The 18,096-nt window shown below is 32.6% G+C and overlaps 2 protein-coding genes across 2 annotated transcripts; one reads left to right on the top strand and one right to left on the bottom strand.

Annotated features, from left to right (window-relative positions):
• Positions 1–3,002: 3,002 nt before the first annotated feature.
• LOC111716245 (guanine nucleotide-binding protein G(i) subunit alpha) lies at positions 3,003–11,339 on the top strand. The gene is made up of 8 exons (XM_023491686.1): positions 3,003–3,134; positions 4,906–4,980; positions 5,391–5,482; positions 5,767–5,847; positions 6,252–6,310; positions 7,670–7,769; positions 9,008–9,085; positions 10,751–11,339. The coding sequence occupies exons 1-8, from the start codon at positions 3,003–3,005 to the stop codon at positions 10,875–10,877; spliced, it is 744 nt and encodes a 247-aa protein (XP_023347454.1). The 3' UTR covers positions 10,878–11,339.
• A 1,689-nt stretch (positions 11,340–13,028) lies between these two features.
• On the bottom strand, positions 13,029–14,636 carry LOC111716345 (cuticle protein 19.8). Its single transcript, XM_023491785.1, has 2 exons — positions 14,568–14,636; positions 13,029–14,093 (listed from the first exon to the last, which is right to left on the bottom strand). Exons 1-2 carry the CDS (start codon positions 14,577–14,579, stop codon positions 13,389–13,391), a joined length of 717 nt encoding a protein of 238 aa, XP_023347553.1. The 5' UTR covers positions 14,580–14,636; the 3' UTR covers positions 13,029–13,388.
• Positions 14,637–18,096: the final 3,460 nt, after the last annotated feature.

Raw genomic sequence — 18,096 nt, 5'->3', positions numbered from 1 at the left:
GCCTAGAATATTCCGAATTTATGTACAAATATGTACACTATACAGTTTATACTGTAATGCTAGCGTACACTCTAGTTTTCTGCAATTTAAACTCCATTTTAGAGAAACACACACATAGAATTTCAGCGGAAATGGTCAAAAAAAAGTATAAAAAGGCACCGCTGTAAACCGTGTATTGAGGATCACTTTAAATAACGCTAACAGTTCCTTTAAACATATAAAATCCTCCAATCGAGTGATATGCTTTTTCTTTAAAATCAATGTAATATTAATATGATACAAATAACCTGATTATTAAACTGTTCCAAAATCAAAATTTCTAATACCTTACAATCTGCAATGTCGGAAATCTTGTATATTTCAAACAATGAATGCTTTGAATCAAATTTGCTAAGATTAGGAATTTGAAAAATTGAGTTTGAGGCAAGAACTCATGGTTCCTTTGCTAAATTTTATTAAATTTCTTATTAAGGAATGTTTTTTTTTAGATGGTTGTCGATCAAAGAAAAAGGTAAGCACATTTTTCAAAGCTTTAATTATACAGTTAATTTCAAATGAATCCTTTCTTTTAAACGAATTCAATTTTTTAATCCCTACGACTTTGTCTAAGGTCCACGCCATTTGGCAAAGAAATAGACAATCAGAATTTGTAACAAAACTTTATTCCTCTTCGAAGAATTTCAAAATTATTTGTTTATGTTTATGCTAAGGACCAGAAAACTGTGGAAAGGAAGCATTCAAGCAATCATAGTTTATTTTTTAATATTCTAAAGTAAGCAGTTTTACCTGCAGATTTCAATCAACTTATGAAGAGAAATGTATATTGCACAACTGCTGTGCTTCAAGTTCATTGGACCAAGGTTATAATGCAAGGAAAGTTATTGCAGTTGCGTATACTCTGCGTACATATTGAAACCAGTTCTCTCTGGGCGGAGGTTAAAAGCATTAAATTTTGATAATTTTGATAATTCACATAATATGGCCAGAATATTTCATTGATTTTTTTTGTGAAAGATTGATCATATGTCAGGCTTCGACATTCGTTTTGTGATTACATTACCGCGCAAAGACAGTACGCTGCGGTGCAAAAGATGCGTAAACCTCTGAAATAACTTTCCTCGCATTAAACTATCTAAATCATATTTTTAGCCTAATAATCGTCTTCGTATTCCACGGTCGCATTGTATAGATTTCACTAATACATTAAATTCTGTTTAATTGAAGACTATTTTATCAGAAAGGTTCAAATTCTACTGCTTGGCACTGGAGAAAGTGGTAAATCAACATTTCTAAAACAGCTGGAGATAATTCACGGGAACAGGCTGAATCAGGAGACTGAAAGATTGATGTATAAGGTATCTTGTGTAGATGGTGCCACAACATGCAATTTGCTCTAAATCATGTGATTAGTTTTCATTTGCTCGTTAGTAATTTGCTCGTTTGTCATTTTTTCGTGTGTCATTTGCTCGTTCGTCATTTGCTCTTTATCATTTGTTAGTTTGCATTTGATTTTTTTGTCATTTGTTAGCTTGTAATTTGCTTGTTTGGCATTTGTTTGTTTGACATTTACTCGTTTTTCATATGCTCGTTTTTCATCTGTTTGTTACCATCTGTTAGTTTGTAATTTGCTTGTTTGTCATTTTATCGTTTTTCATTTGTTAGCTTGTTTTTTTATTCAGTTGTCTTCTGCTCGTTTGTCATTTGTTTGTTCGTCTTTTGCTCGTTTGTCATTTGCTCGTTTGTCATTTGTTTGTTTGTCTTTTGCGCGTTTGTCATTTGTTCATGTGTAATTTGCTCTTTTGTCATTTCCTCGTTTTTCTTTTGCTCGTTTGTCATTTGGTGGTTTTTCATTTGCTTATTTGTCATTTGTTTGTTTGTGATTTGTTCTTTTGTAAATTGCTCATTTTCCACTTGCTTTCTTGTCATTTTCTCGTTTGTCGCATAATCGTATGTCATTTTCTCGCTTGATGGACAAGGTATTCTTAAATGATGCCACAAGTTCACAACATCATTTCCAACTTCTCATGATAATCATGAGGCATTGTAAGACTGTTGATCATGAAGATAATAATAGATTTCATCAAATAATCTATTATCATACTGTGGTCAGCATATATATCAATACAAAATCGTTTACTAAAAAGGTGATATATAATGATAAGCACAACATTTCAATATAGTATTTGGTCCATAACTGCTACACAATAAGGATTGGTCTTATATCACCATTTTAGCAATCGACACTGTATTGATATATATGCTGAACAGTGTAGTGTTCTGAACTGTTTTTATATGTATGCTGAACAGTGTAGTATCCTGAACTGTATTGATATGTATGCTGAACAGTGTAGTATCCTGAAAAACTAATATAAAAATAAAATATTAGGACCTGATTCTAACAAACTGTGTTGAGAGTCTAGTTGATCTGATAAAGGGAATGGTACAATTGGGTATATCACTTTCAAGGTAATACATTCAGCTGATGATGAGTGATGATGTGGTTGATGATGATGATTATGATGATGATGATGGTGATGATGATGATGATGATGATGTTGTTGATGATGATGATGATGATAATGGTGATGATGATGATGATGATTTTGTTGACGATGATGATGATGATGATGATGATGATTATGATGATGATGATTATTGTTCATGCTTATGATGATTGTGATGATGATGATGACGATGATGATGATGATTATGATGATGATGATAACGATGATAATGATGATGATGATGATGATGGTAATGATGAAGATGAAGATGACGATAATGATGATAACGATGATGATTTTTATTATGATGATGATTATGATGATGATTGTGATGATGATGATGATAATTATGATGATGATGATGATGATGATGATGATGATGACAAGATGTTAAGATGATAAAAATTATGATGATCATGATATATATTATAAAGATGATTATATTGATGATAATGACAATCATATTAATAATATATATGATCATCATTATTGATGATAATGACGATGACAATAATGAAGAGTATAACAATGATGATTTTAAGTGCTGAGAGCTTGAACCAGATGCGTATATTCCTTGAGTTCTACAATGATCACGAGAAAACAGGAATTATTTCAAATATTCCAAACCAGGTAAAATTACTAAAAAAGAGATTGTTCACTAATTTCATCATGAACTATTATTCATTTACAATCGAACCCTTTAATCATTTTTCTTTAATTAAAATTAAATATTGTGCTGTTACTAATTAGGGCAACATATAATTGATTAAAGCTTTTTTAGTTATAAATATCATAATCAGAAAATAGTAGTTTTAATTACAGTGAGAAACAGAAAACTGTGGAAAAGTAATGCGACATTAAAGCAATAATTGCTTGTATTTGTTATTGTAACAGAGCAAATAGTTTCACTAGTAATTAATTAGATCAATTATTGAGTGAAATGGGTCTATTTGTAGCAAAATTTAGGGCCTAATGTAATATACGTCGTCATTTGTTACAACTATGCAAATTCTGTAATGCAATTAATCCATTCCATGTTCGTAGATAGATATAACTTCCTCATAGCTATAAATGTGATTTGCTGCGTTAAAGATAGTAATTGCTCATAATTGCTGTAAATAACCCAAATCTAATATGTACTACGAAATTTAGATCAGTTGACTGAGACTCTGCTTTATTTAAGATATAAGAAGTAGTCTGTGTTACTCGTAGAAACAAGACGAGCAGAGATCTTTGCTAGTTGATTTACCATTGAATCTATAGTAAGCTTGAAAATAGAGCTTTGGTACTCGTTGAATTATACGAGTTGAGAAATTGCCTGTGTAGCAATTTCAGTGGACTGCGTGTCCTTTAGAACCGATGTGAATTGTAGCCTGGTTAACCCTATCCCCGCTGGGGTACTTGAAAACCAGGATACGCTGGGGGGGGGGTCAATTTGACCCCCCCCTCTAAATCCCATGTTTTATGTTCAAATATGACAAATGATACATCATTAGAAAGCTCTTGTGCTCTACTTTTAGAATCTGCAAAAAAATTTGCAAATTTGCGAAAATTGAATTTTTTATCGCAAAATCCAGTTTTATAGTAAAAATGTTTGCAAAAAAAAATTTGTCCAAAAAATGACAAATTATACATTTTTGAAAAGCCCTTGACCATGCCATTTCAAATATGCAAAAATTTTTGCAAAATTTTAAATAACCTGATTTTTAATCAAGAAAAACTAAAAATGTGCAAATTTCCTTTGACAGGTTATTTGCAAAAAATTTGCAATTTTTTTTTCGCAAAACTTGTGCAATCCGTTTCCTTATGTCATAGGCTTTCCAAAAAGCTAAATTTTATCAAAATCTGACAAGTGAAAGTGGGTCAAAACAAAGATTTAGTTTGCTACAGGCAAAAGCAGTCATTCAGGCAGTGTGCCTGAGGACTCAGGCAGTTAGTATTAAAGCCCGGTTTTAGGCCTAAAGGGAGGGCTTTGGGTATGTAAGAAAAGTCAGAAAATTTCAACAGCCTCAGACCAATACTTTTTGAGTTATGTAAAAAAAACTACAGGGGGGGGTCAAATTGACCCCCCCCCCCAGCGGGAATAGGGTTAAGATTTGGCCTTTGTGTCATTTAGAACCGGGGAGTTAAGCCTGGTTGATCTAGATAACAAGTAAGACTTGGAAAGATACGTCTCGAGTAAATTGCTATGGAGTAGGCATTTGCTACATGCTTACACGGCAAAAATTTGTATGTCCCATGTTCATTGGACTATTTAGAGCCATACTTTTAGCCTGTCTTCTTCCTATTCCCGAAATATTTGCTTCTCCCTGTACAGTTCGTACAGTTATTATCAAGACAATAATCGAAAGAGTATTTTAAAAATTAAAAATGGCAATCCCTCATATTTTTATATTTTTAGATTTCCGAATTGATGTACGAATTGTGGTTGGATGAAGGCATTCAATATTGCTACAAGAGACGAAGTGAAATTCAGGTAGAGCATAGAGCAGAGTATAGAGCATAGAGCATAGAGCATAGAGCATAGAGCATAGAGCATAGAGCATAGAGCATAGAGCATAGAGCATAGAGCATAGAGCATAGATCATAGAGCATAGAGCATAGAGCATAGAGCATAGAGCTTAAAGCTTAGAATAGAGCGTAGAGCATAGAGCATAGAGCATAGAACATAGAGCATAGAGCATAGAGAATAGAGCTTAGAAATAAAAACTTAGAACAGAGCATAGAGTATAGAGCCTAGCATAGTGCAATGCATAGAGTATAGAGTATAGAGTAAAGCACATAGTTCATATAGCAAAGAGCATGGCAATTTATAGATCTAAGTTAAAGACTAGATACTGTAAGAGAAGGTTCAAATAGCTAAAATTTCAATTTTTCTCTGTTTAGCTTATTTCTTCATGTCAGTACTTCCTGGACAGAATCATTGAAATCTCTGAACCTGGATATATTCCTGAACACCAAGATATTCTCAGATCAAGGTAGATTAAATATGGTCCCAAAACATGTCCCTGCTAAACACCATTAACTATTTCTTTTTTGATTGTTATACCTTTTCCCAGGAGGGGGGGGGAGGAGGCTATTTTTTGTGGTTTTGTGAATTTTATTACCTTTTTATAAAGCATATTCCCTGATCTAACAGATTAAACATCACCGTAGAAATTACATTTAAATAGAAAAAGCTTTTGTTTTTTATTGTTAATTAATAACTAAGCCCTAATCTTGATCTTATTTTTTCCCTTTCGAAACACATCAACTGTTTTAGAGTTCAAACCACCGGAGTTGCTGAAATCAAGTTTTCAATAAATAAACTGGAATTCAATTTCTTTGATGTCGGGGGGCAGAGGTAATAAATAATTTTTAAAGGGACTGTAAGCATAATTTCAAGCTACCCTCGTCGCAAAGCCGGCAATGTCCGATTTACAACGGTACCCTTAAAAGCTTTGTCTGATCAAGTATATAGTTATATTTCCAAGTTTTTGTTTCTTGAAACCGCCTTATTTTTATTTGTGATTTCTCAGCAAAAGTGACTTGCGCATTTATTGCTTCAGAAACAGAATAAACACTTTTCGAGGTAGGAAAACGACAGCATCTTCCATATTTTTGATCAGATCAAGGTTTCCAGGGTACTATTGAGACCGGGCATTGTCATCTGTGCAGAGGGGGTCGTTCCCTGGAATTACGCAAGTCCCATTGTACATTATTAATTATGATTTTATTAAAATTAAATTTGTTTATTTTAATAAACAGATCCCAGCGCTTGAAGTGGTTGAGACTTTTTGGAATGGTTGATTCGGTAATTTTCTTAGGTAATCATTATTGAATGAATAATCGTTATAATACGTTAATTATTAAACCAAAAGCAGAAGATTATAATTAAATAAATAATTAAACTTTAAAAATAAATGTTTAGAGCATTTTTCGTTTGTAAACTTTTTCTTTTTTCATTTCATTTAAAAATATTAAAATAAAATATTTTAGTAAAAGTAATTAAAATCATATTCTTGTTGGGGGACCCTGTACAAACCTAGGAAGAAACCCTACCATAATATCGAACTATCCCCACATTTTTACAAACCACTTTATTCTAAATAACAATCAGATTGTTAGGGTTAAAAATATTTGATATTTATGAAAATTGAACAAATTGTTAAGGTTGTTTGTAAGAATAAATTCACAAAGTTTTCTTCTTAATGCATTTATTCAGTAAATCATTTGTTACAAAGAAATCTATAATAATCGTTTATGAATATATTTTTCAATTAGCGGCACTATCAGATTACGATGAGGTTTTGAGAGAAGACAGAGCAACAAACAGGAAATCATTTATTCATTTTAAAATAGATATTAATACAATTATTCATTTTAAAAAATAGATTTAAATTCATTTTTTCATTTAAAAATAAATATTGATTCAATTATTCCTTTATAAAGAAAATTTGTTCATTTATTTATTTTTAAATTCACTTTTTTATTTATTTATTCATTCTTTAATACTTATTCATCATAGGCATAAACCCATCCACAGATGCCTCTATTTTTGTTGTTTTATCCTCTCCTCCTTTTTCATCATTGATAAAAGTATGGTCAAGTCACAAATCAATTGTACTTCTCTTTCACATTAACCAACGGATTTATTTGAGTTTTTGCCACAAACTCTGATTTTCTAATCTCTATATCTTTGTAACCCAATGTCGTAGACCTTAGATATTTTAAACTATTAATACTTATAGATAACTTAATCTAACTTTGAAATATCAAAGGTTTGCACCATCAGGTTGCAAAGATATTGGGATAAGAAGATTTGAGTTTGTGGCAAAAGCTCAATTCCTTTGGCAGAATTTAACACGTCTCAATAAACGATCAAAATGAAACACTTTTAAACCATGTAAAGTGACAATATCATCTATTTTTTTAGTTTTGAATTGGGAAACGCCATCTTTGCATACTTTGAATAATGCTTGGTCCCTTTAAGATAACAATTCCTTAATTCTGATCAGTTAAAGGTATGAGGATATCTTAATAAATCAGGCATGCAAATATAATTAAAAATATCTTATATAAAAGATATAAAAGATGGTTTAAACTTATAAATGAATTGTATAATAATAATAAAAATAATAATAATGATAATAGTAGTAATAATGTTAATGACACTATTTGTTAAGTATCGAGAAACACGAGTTTATTGAACGCCTCAATAATACTTTTCCTCAACAAAATTGATGTTTTCCATGAAAAACTAAAAATCAGCCCGCTCAGGAAAACGTAAGCTCTACACATTATTTTAAACATAGAAAAAATAAATAAACTATTATTCTTTTTATTAATTTCTAAAAAAAATTTCGCTTTCAAATTTTTTATTCACACATGCAACGCAGGGTCTTTTAGCTAGATTAAATTCTTATATGTTTTCATTCGTAAGTGATAACTCCTAATATTGAAAAGACAGAAAATGTTTTAAAATTCCTAAAAAGTAACAAATAGATTAAACCTTTGATATTTTAAAGTTTAAATATTAAACCCAGCTGCCCAGCATCATGCCTAGCTTAAATATAAAATTTTCTATGCTGAAGGTTGAAGACATATTATAGATATAATCTATATAATAAAGAGCTCTTCCCTCATATATCTATATATATGATCAATATAGTATATGATATATATTTAAAATAAAATATATAATACTAGGCTTTTAGGGCGCTTCGCGCCCATCTTCTTTTTAAATTGTGAACATGTTCTTTTTGTTTACATTTTAAAACAAAGAAGAAAAAAATGTTGCGGATTTTAAAAAAAATTTCGCGGATTTTCAAGAATTAAATTTTTTTACAAAATCAAAAACCTTTAAAAGACTTTTTTAAATTTTTATTATTCATAAACCTTCCCTGTGGTCACGTGATGTCCCACAAAAAATTTGGGCCCGATCGGTTCAGCCGTTTTGACGTTTATTGGATACAAGCAAACAAACAAACAAACAGACAAAAAAGCCAAATTTATACATAGACTTGAATAAGTAATCTATAGCTGGCCATACGGCTGAACCAAATTGGCTGAAATTTTTTAGGAAACCCATTTTTTTTTTAAATTTATCTTTTTCTTCAAAATTTTCATTTGCTCACTATATGAAATTATTGTTCAATACTTTAGACCTAAACACAATTATTAATTTAGATAAATCATAAATCAATAAATTATTTCCTAATTTCAATCTTGTCTTTGGAACTCTTAAACACATTCGTTGGCGTATATATCAATACAATGAATACGACTTTTGAATTCAATTTTTTTTCTACCATTATGGGTACACACTACACATTAACATATTAACAAAGAGAAGCTGTCAATAAACCTAGCTTTTCTTAAATTGCGTGTAACTTGTAATTTAAAAAATTTTAAAAATGTATGATAGAAATCAAAACTCATATATTAATTCGTCTTCATTGTACTGATATAAACGCTGACCAATTATCATTATTATAATATTATTATTATCAGTATTTGTTCAGGTTTCCTGAATACAGCGGGAGAAGGGGTTCCCAAGATGGATTACAGTTTATTACAATGAAGTTTCATTCAGCGTTTGGGTAATTATTTATAATCTTCATAGGTTTTAATCTAATTAATACAAACAAAAATTTGGCTTGTCTGTATGGCTGTTTGCATCCAATAAACGTCAATACGTCTGAACCGATCATGGCCAAATTTTGGTGACAAGTTACACGACAACACAGGAAAGTTTATGGATAGATGGTAAAAAGTGAAAATGTTTTTAGGTAAACCCGCAAAATTACATAACTTGAAATTTCGGGAAATAGATTTTAAAAGTATTCAAGAAACCTTTTTTCGATCTCAACTCTGATATAAGAGTGCACTCTTGATTGACAAGTTGACTAACATGTCTAATTCATATTTGTACTCTTTAAACCTTAATCTGATTAAAAGTTTGGAAGATATCGTCGTTTTTAGCTTGAAAACTGGTTGATTCTGATCATTTCTCCAAATTATGTCACTTTATAGAAAACCACAATTGAAAATAACTAATTAGTAATTTTCAGATAGAAGATATTTAACTGCGTCTCATGAATTCCTGTTTAGAAAAAACTCTTGAAGGCATCTTTATAAATTAAGCAAGGTTATTTTAGCAAGTGCAGTCACTAAAAATTACGCTTGCAGTCCCTTCGAAATTTGATAGACTAAAACTTTGTTCGATTAAAATACAAAACTGCAAAACGACTCGGGTCTAAGCTTATCTACGGCTTGAGCTTTCGGATTCGAGCTGCATCTTATTTTCAACAAAGTTGAGTTCAAAAAACCGGTTTAATATTCTTTTTGGTGGATTTTCATTGAAGGAATGGCGTATTCCGGTTTTTTTGAGAACAAGACTCAACATTGAGTTCTCTACTAAAACAAACCAAGGTCGGTTTTATTTTCATTGGGCCTAACTCCTTTAGTCGAGCCGAAGTTCTTGCAGCTGTCAATCATGTGACACAAGCTGTCGTCAGAGTTGGGTCGAAGATTGGGTCTTAAAGTCGGGTTTAAGGAATTACGGCTAGAGCCGAAATTTTTATATCGAGGGCTCAGAGTAAAATTACAGTTATATCACAATAGGAGGGAATAATAATAATTTGAAAAATTCTCCATCTATAGCATTCTGCATGATACGCATGCATAAAATAAAATAAATTTTTCATAATAATATCTTCTGATGACAAATCAAAATATAAGATACTATAGCATGGAAATCCAGCTTTGCGTGAAAATAAATGTTTTCTATGAAAGTCTACTTACTTAATTTATAATCTAAGATTCTAAATTTGATGCAAATCGGTCAAGGGCTTCATGCGTTATAATAACAAACAGACACCCAAAGAGAGATTACAACTTTAATTATTATATAGACACTAAATTTGGAACACAGCTTTGCCCGGATTTTGTTCTATACAGTTCACTTGAATTAGAATTTTTAAACCGGGCTCAGAACATTTCCATGAAATTCTACTGAATTCCTCTGCCAATATTTGAAGGAAATCTGACAACGGGCCCATGATTTATAATCGAACATACAAACATAAAACAGACAAATATAGAGATTACTACTTTATAAATATATACAATACTAGCAGAGGAACCGAACTTGGCCTGAAAACTAAACGTTCACTGAAAACGTCAATCCATTCTAAAATTGTTAACCAATTTGAGGCAAATCGGTCATGATTTATGATCGGACAAATACATGTACAAATGTTTAGACGAGCGGATGATGAACTGTACGTACACTACACGTGTGCAACAGATACGGAGAACGCCAAGGTCGTCTTCAGCTGTGTCAAGGACACTATTGAGAAGCATATGCTAAGGGCTGTTGGACTATTTTAATGAATCTTACAGAATTCAGTGATAACCAGAAAACTGTGAAATACAAGGACGACTTTTAGAATCAAGTTAAAACTATAAAGGGTCTATTGAGCATGACATGATGAAATACAACAGTTGTGCAGTGTGAACAGGCCGATTTCAAATTTCAAAAACATCAAATACTCTTAAGTGTTGCTATAATGTTCTCTTCCTCTTTCAATGTTTTCTGGTTATCACTGTATCTAAAATTTTAACTTTTACTGATCTGAAAGGAAATGAATTTTTGCCACAAACGCAAACCTTCCGATATCTACATCCTTGCATCCTTTAATATTTCAAACTTAGATTATTTGATCTAACATAATTTTAAGTTTGAAATATAAAAGGTCTACTACGTTGGGTTGTAAAGAGTTTGTGGAAAGAACTCAATTTTTTTCTAGTTAAAAATCTGAAAACACTACTCAAATATTAAGTTTTTTAGATTTATCAAATTGTACAAAAAATCTGATCATTTTATGTTTTTCCTTGACCAAATATTGGTTAATTCACATTGAGAACTAAATCTAATGTAAACATCCAAGAAAAATAAATGCAAAAGCAAAAATTGGCTTGGTTTGTAGGCTATTTAGCTCTGGTCACATAAAGAAATATATCCAAAAAGCCCATTTAAGTTTCTCCCATGGTCAGATTTAGAGATAGATCTTTTAAAACATCTATAAATTATCTTGTAATAATGATAAACAAATTTGGTAATTAGTTTATTAAATGCTCCTGTTGGGTTTCACTATATGTTTTACAAAATCGACCCATAATTGTTAAAATTATGACCTCTGGCTAAAAAATAGGAAAAATAATTTTTATCTTTGCCTTTCATTCAAAAGCCCATAAAGATATATGCTGATCAAAATGGCAAATTTGTTTATCACGACTTTAAGATAATTTACAAAGTTTTGAAAGTTCTAGCACTAAAGCTGACCGTGGGAGAAGCTGAAATGTGGTTTTAGCACATATTTCTTTATGCGCATAAAGCTATATAATCTACAAAGCCAGAAAATTTTTGATTTTGCATTTTTTTTTTTGGATATGTCAATTAACCAATAATTGGTCAAGTAAAATGAACAGATTTTGTGTACAATTTGTAAATCCTAAAAACCTGACATTTGAGCAGTGAAAACTAAAGGCCGGGCTTTGGGGGAAAATCCTCACCAAACATCAGTTTTTCCTGATCGAATTTGTACTTGCAAAAAATAAGAAAAAATTCAAAATTTGAAAACATGTCTGATTGAATTGTCGTGTTTTTTTGCAGTATTGTAACGAGATGGGTTGGATCGGGTCACCGAGACACCTTTAAATTTAAGAAAAAATAAATGATTTTTAACTGTGAAAAGGGGGCTCTGCCCTACCCATTACAACGCTGTAATTTCAGACACCTATAGTTTGTTCAAATTTTTATAAAAACGGTAAACCATGTTTACTTTACATACTTAAAATTTTGAAGGAGATAACCAATCATGTTCAGTGATCCGGGATCAGACTTCAATTTAAACGAAATGTTTTAGAACTCTGTATACTAAATTGAACTACTTTTCTTGAGTTTGATCCGGTACACGAGAGTATATTTAACAACTCACTATTCATTAAATCTGGCCCCATTTGTTGATGCTAAGTAGAATAAATTCTTTAAAAATATTTTTTTGAAAGTAGGTCGATGTTAAAAGAAAAGTTTTTCATGAAAAGTGTTTCAAATTTTCTAGAATTTTGAGTTTTGATAAATCGTTGAAAACCTCGGAAGACAATGCCAACTTCTATTTACCTCTAAGATCAATAGAATAATCTGTCCACAACTTGAAAATGAATAAACTTTAAAAAATGTAATCTACATTCTTTATGCCATTGAAAATCAAGTAAATATTCTTAGGGGAAAAATCAACAAGATTTAAATTAAGTAAGTAATATCTCAAAAATAAATGTAATTAAACAAATCATACTTATTTAATATTACTCTTGATTTTGATTTCCTTTTTAATTGTTTCTTTTTGCACCCTTTTTCTTATCTTCTTTAGAATGTCATTGTTACTTGGGGGGGGGGGGGGGGGGATGCAAATGTTAAAGGAAAAAATGTGTCTTTTTTTACTATTTCGACGCTGTTACCTAAAACTGATCGAATAAAGATTTTTGTATTTTTCAAAGTTTATTAACAAGGCATATTCCAGTTGGCATTTACGGGTACATTAAAACTAGATACAGTATAGTACAAGATTTGACTTTTGTTAAAACCTTAAATCTAGATTGCAATGTCCCGTAAAGCAACAGTTAACATCGTCTCTATAAACACTAAAAAGGATTGCGAATGTACGGTACAATATTTGATGATTTGTTCAACGAATGAATTTAAATAACATTTGTACGCGTGATGAATGACCCATCGCAACACCTGAAAGAAGTCCTAACCACATGAACGCAGTTATACCTCCTTTCATGTGCTGGGAAGCTGTCATTAGCACAGCCAGTCTTCAGTAGCAACATATCAACTTAGTGGGCAGCGGCGGTGGCATAGCCGTTGACTGCGGGGGCAGCAGCATAACCGTATCCAAGGGCAGCAGGGGCGTATCCGTGAGCAATGGGAGCAGAGACGTGGTTGGAGTGGGTGATGATAGGAGCAGCAACAGTCTTCCTGACAATGGTCTCTCCAACAACAGGGACAGGATGGGGGACAGCATAGGGTTTGTCAACATGGACGGCAGTGGGGACCTCAACAATCTGCTCCCTGAGAACGGGGACATCATAGGGGACCTCAACACGTCTCTCAACATAGACAGGCTCATTGACAGTGTGGATCTGGGTTTGGGTCTTGACAATGGGAGCATTGATGGACTGAGTTCCCTTAAGGACTGTGGGGACCTGAATGGGAAGATGAGGGGTAGCGGGCTTGTGGATGGCGGTATTGTATCCAGAGACATAAGAGGTCTGACCATAGTGAACCTCCTTGGTGACGATGGGAGCGGGTTGGTGAACGGTGGTAACACCTTCACCCTGGGTCTCAGTTTGGTAGGGGGCAGGGACGGCTACAGCCGGAGCGGCAACAGCGACTGCGGGAGCAGCAGCATAGGCCAGATGGGCAGGTGCAGCTGCATAACCCAGATGAGCGGGGGCAGCAGCATAGCCAAGAGCTCCGGCGTATCCGAGAACGTTGGAGGGAGCAGCGTAGGCGCACCCAAGGATGAAGGTTAATGCGACCTGAAGAAAAAATTCATTAAAAGATATTTTTGATCATTTGATATATTGAAAAAATTAGACTCCCAGAAAAATTATGAATACAGTATACTTTGCATGTCCGTTTGTTTAACTGTTTGTATCCAATAAACGTTAAAACGGCTGAACTGATCGAGCCCATATTTTGTGTGGGACCTCACAGGACCCCAAGGAAGGTTTATAGAGGATCAAAATTTCAAAAATTGGCCTCCAACAAAATAAGATCTTCATTAAATTTGAAAATCTACAAAAATTTTTTATAAAAACTGCTAACTTTTTTGTTTACGTTTTACAACGCATACAAAGAGAAAATGTTCACAATTAAAATAGAAGATGGGCGCGAAGCGCCCTGTAAGCCAAATTATTATTAAAAAGGCTATTATAATAAAAATGAAAAATATTTCAATGTAAGCTAACAAAAAATAGGAAAATTTTTAATGAATAATGTGAAAGACTTACAAAGGGTCTCATGTTGCTGATTTATGAGCTGCTGAAGACAGACTGTAGCGCTAACATCTCCACAAAACCCTTATATATCGATGCAACAATAGATAGATAGATAGATACCCTACAGATACTTCACTGATAGATAGATAGGTATTCTGCAGATAGACAGATACATCTTCGGTAGAGAGATAGATAAATACCAACAAGCAAGTTTTTCAATTGGTCTTAACTCCACCCTTGCATAGCTTTCAAAGAGGGACATGATAGATAGATTGCAAGATAGATAGATAGATAGATGGATAGGAAAATTTCTGCCATCTTGAAATTACAAAGAATAAATAAGAACAAGGATATCCATAAAGAATGAGACATTATGCTTAATAAATAGGTAAAACTGCTTAATAATCTTTATGTTTTTACAATTATTGTAATCTTGTTAAAAATAAATAAATAAAATCAAAATCAAAATATAAGAATTATTTATTGTGTTATTAACATTATTGTATAAAATTGTATTATTAATATTATTTCAAAATTAGGAAATCAACAAGTGGACAAATAGACAGATAGACAAATAGACAAAAATACGGTAGAAAGATAAAAAATAGATAAATAGACAGATAGACAAATAAACTGATAGAGTGTAGACAGATAGAAATACAGACAGATAAAAAATATACAGAGATACAAATACAAATATACAAATATGTAGCAAAAGTCGTGTAAACATGATATCTGTAAACTTGCAGTACGTTGTACGTCATAAATGATTAAATGTTTTAAACTTAAACATAATGATATTATTTAATGAAACTGTGTTTCAATTAAATACTTAACATAATTAGCTTAAATCATGTGAAATAAAGAAGGTACGCAAATCCTGTAATGCGATTGAATTCATTCCATATTCGTAGATGATATGACTACGTCATATCCTTGTTGTGATTGCCTGATATGTATACATATTAACCACTCATAACTTCTAATTACGCTGTAAATAACCCAATTATACGTTGTAAAGGCCGTAATAAATTTGAATTTCCTCACCAGGTTAACCTTTCCGGTCCCAGTTTGTACTGTATTGCTCGGACATTGGTTAATAAACTAGCCGGTGCATCAAAGTTGACGCGGTCAGACTTTAGGTTGAATTTACTTTTAATAAAGGGTCAGAGGTGAGTGTGGGGAGTTAAGCCTGGTTGAGTTTAGGACGGTGCGTCCTTTAGAACGAGGAGTTAAGCCTGGTTGAGATTTGGAATGCGTGTGTCCTCTAGAACTGGGTAGTTAGGCCTTGTTGAGATTTGGACTTCGTGTCCTTTAGAACCGGGGAGTTAAGCCTGGTTGAGATTTTGACTGTGTGTCCTTTAGAACTGGGGAGTTGAGTCTGGTTGAGATTTGGACTGTGTGTCCTTTAGAACTGGGGAGTTAAGCCTGGTTGAGATTTTGACTGTGTGTCCTTTAGAATCAGAGAGTTAAACCTGGTTGAGATTTTGACTGTGTGTCCTTTAGAATCAGAGAGTTAAGCCTGGTTGAGATATTGCCTCTGTGGAATTTAGAATCGGAGAGTTAGTCCTGGTTGATCTTGTTAAAGAGTAGACCTGGATAATTACGTCTCGAGTAAATTGTTCTGGATCTTAGGTATTTGCTACAAATAGACAGATATAGACAAATGCACAAACAAACAAATATACGGATATGAAAATAGACAGATGGATAGATGAATAGATACATAAATGTTTCTGAAAAATGTCCAACATGAAACACAGTGACCAGAATTTATATTATATTATATTACATTATAATTGTATTATAATATATTATATTCTTTTCTATTTTATTCTATTCTAAAAACCTAACTTAATGAACAATAGAACATGTTCTAGACTTATTTTAAGAAGATAGATATATACATATATAGATATATAGACAGATAGATAAATAGATAGATAGATAGGATAGATAGATAGTTAAATAGATAGATTAAAACACCCGGATTGATTAAGGTGGTGAACTAGAACTGTGTGAATTGAACGTCTTCAGGATGACCTTTTAAGACAGGGAACCGGCTCCAGGTGGAGAGCAGAGTAGAGTAGAGAGGAGAAATATAGAAACCATGGTTAGCTACAAGCTACCACCTAGAGAGGATAGGGTTGGGAAGGAAGAAGAAATGAGAATGTAACATCAGAATAGGATAGAACTGAAGCTAGTAGAGTAAAATGATAAAGTGTATTTAATCTATTCTTTAAAAAACGAATAGAATACAATACAAGAATAGAATAGAATAGAAAATAATATAATATATACCTCAAGCTATACGTATAAAGTTTATTACTTAAACCTGGTTTCGATACAAATCTATAATTTCTATATTATTTAAAAAACATTTTAATTTTTCAATGTTTTCTCGAACGTTTATATTACAAGTTTCGTAAGAAAACTATTAATTAGCGCAAAGGTCAATATATACTATACAGTGATAACCAGAAAACTCTGAATTAGGAAAAAGACTTTTGAAATCAAGTAAAAACTTTAAAATGTCAAATAAGCATGAGACACAACAATTGTGCAGTGTAAACAGACCCATTTAATAAATACCACAGATATCTGGTTATCACTATATTTTTTTGTAATATGATCTGTTATGGAAATCATTGATTTAAACATTGGTTTTTATTATGGGTTCCATAAAAACCTGAAATGTTCACCGTTCCACTTTACAATGAAAATCTGCCCAATAATTGATTCTTAAAGGGAATGACCGACAATGTATGGTGGTTGAACTGAGTATGCATTATTGTGGACAAAGAAATTGGAAAATCTTTCCCTGGGACATTTAGAGAGATGAAAATTCTACAAAAAAAGTTGCCAAACCAAACAGAATTTTTATTTAGAAATTATATTGAAGCTTTTCTGGGTTGCACTTTACTCTAGTTTTGCATAATTTTCATTTGTGTAAAACAGTAAAAAAGAGATTCTGTCGATGGTTTAAAACTAAACAGCTTATGATTCATTGGAGGGAGGGATGGCAAATCACCAATTTGTAATTTCCAAATCTTTTTATGAAAAGTGATTGTAACAGTTTATACGGAGTGCTTCAGGGTACAGGGTGCTACAATGTACTGCAAAGTACTGGGCTTTACTGGGGTAAATTCTGATTGGTTTCTGTACCTCTTGTACAGAATCCAATCAGAATTTTTATTTTTAATAAGAAAATATAAGCACTTCTAAGCCTTTTTCTTCATAGTTTTGCACTATTTTCATGGACGAAAAAGCTGGTTTAATGCTAATCAGCTGATCCCTTAATGGAGGGAGGGATGGCAACCACGCCAATTTGTAATCCCCATATCTGCAGAGTACTGCTGGGTACTGTGGGGTACTTTGGTGTAGTGTGGGGTACTGCTGGGTACTGCTGCATGGTACTGTGGGGTACTGTGGGGTACTGTGGGGTACTGTGGGGTACTGCTGGGTACTGCAGGGTAATGCTGGGTACTACTGGGTACTGGGGGTACTAGGCCCATACTGTGGAAAAAGAGGGGGTACTGGG

Source organism: Eurytemora carolleeae, unplaced genomic scaffold (genome assembly GCF_000591075.1).
Source record: "Eurytemora carolleeae unplaced genomic scaffold, Eaff_2.0 scaffold24, whole genome shotgun sequence".
In the NCBI taxonomy this organism is placed as follows: domain Eukaryota; kingdom Metazoa; phylum Arthropoda; class Copepoda; order Calanoida; family Temoridae; genus Eurytemora; species Eurytemora carolleeae.
This window is presented reverse-complemented; position numbering and strand designations above follow the sequence as displayed.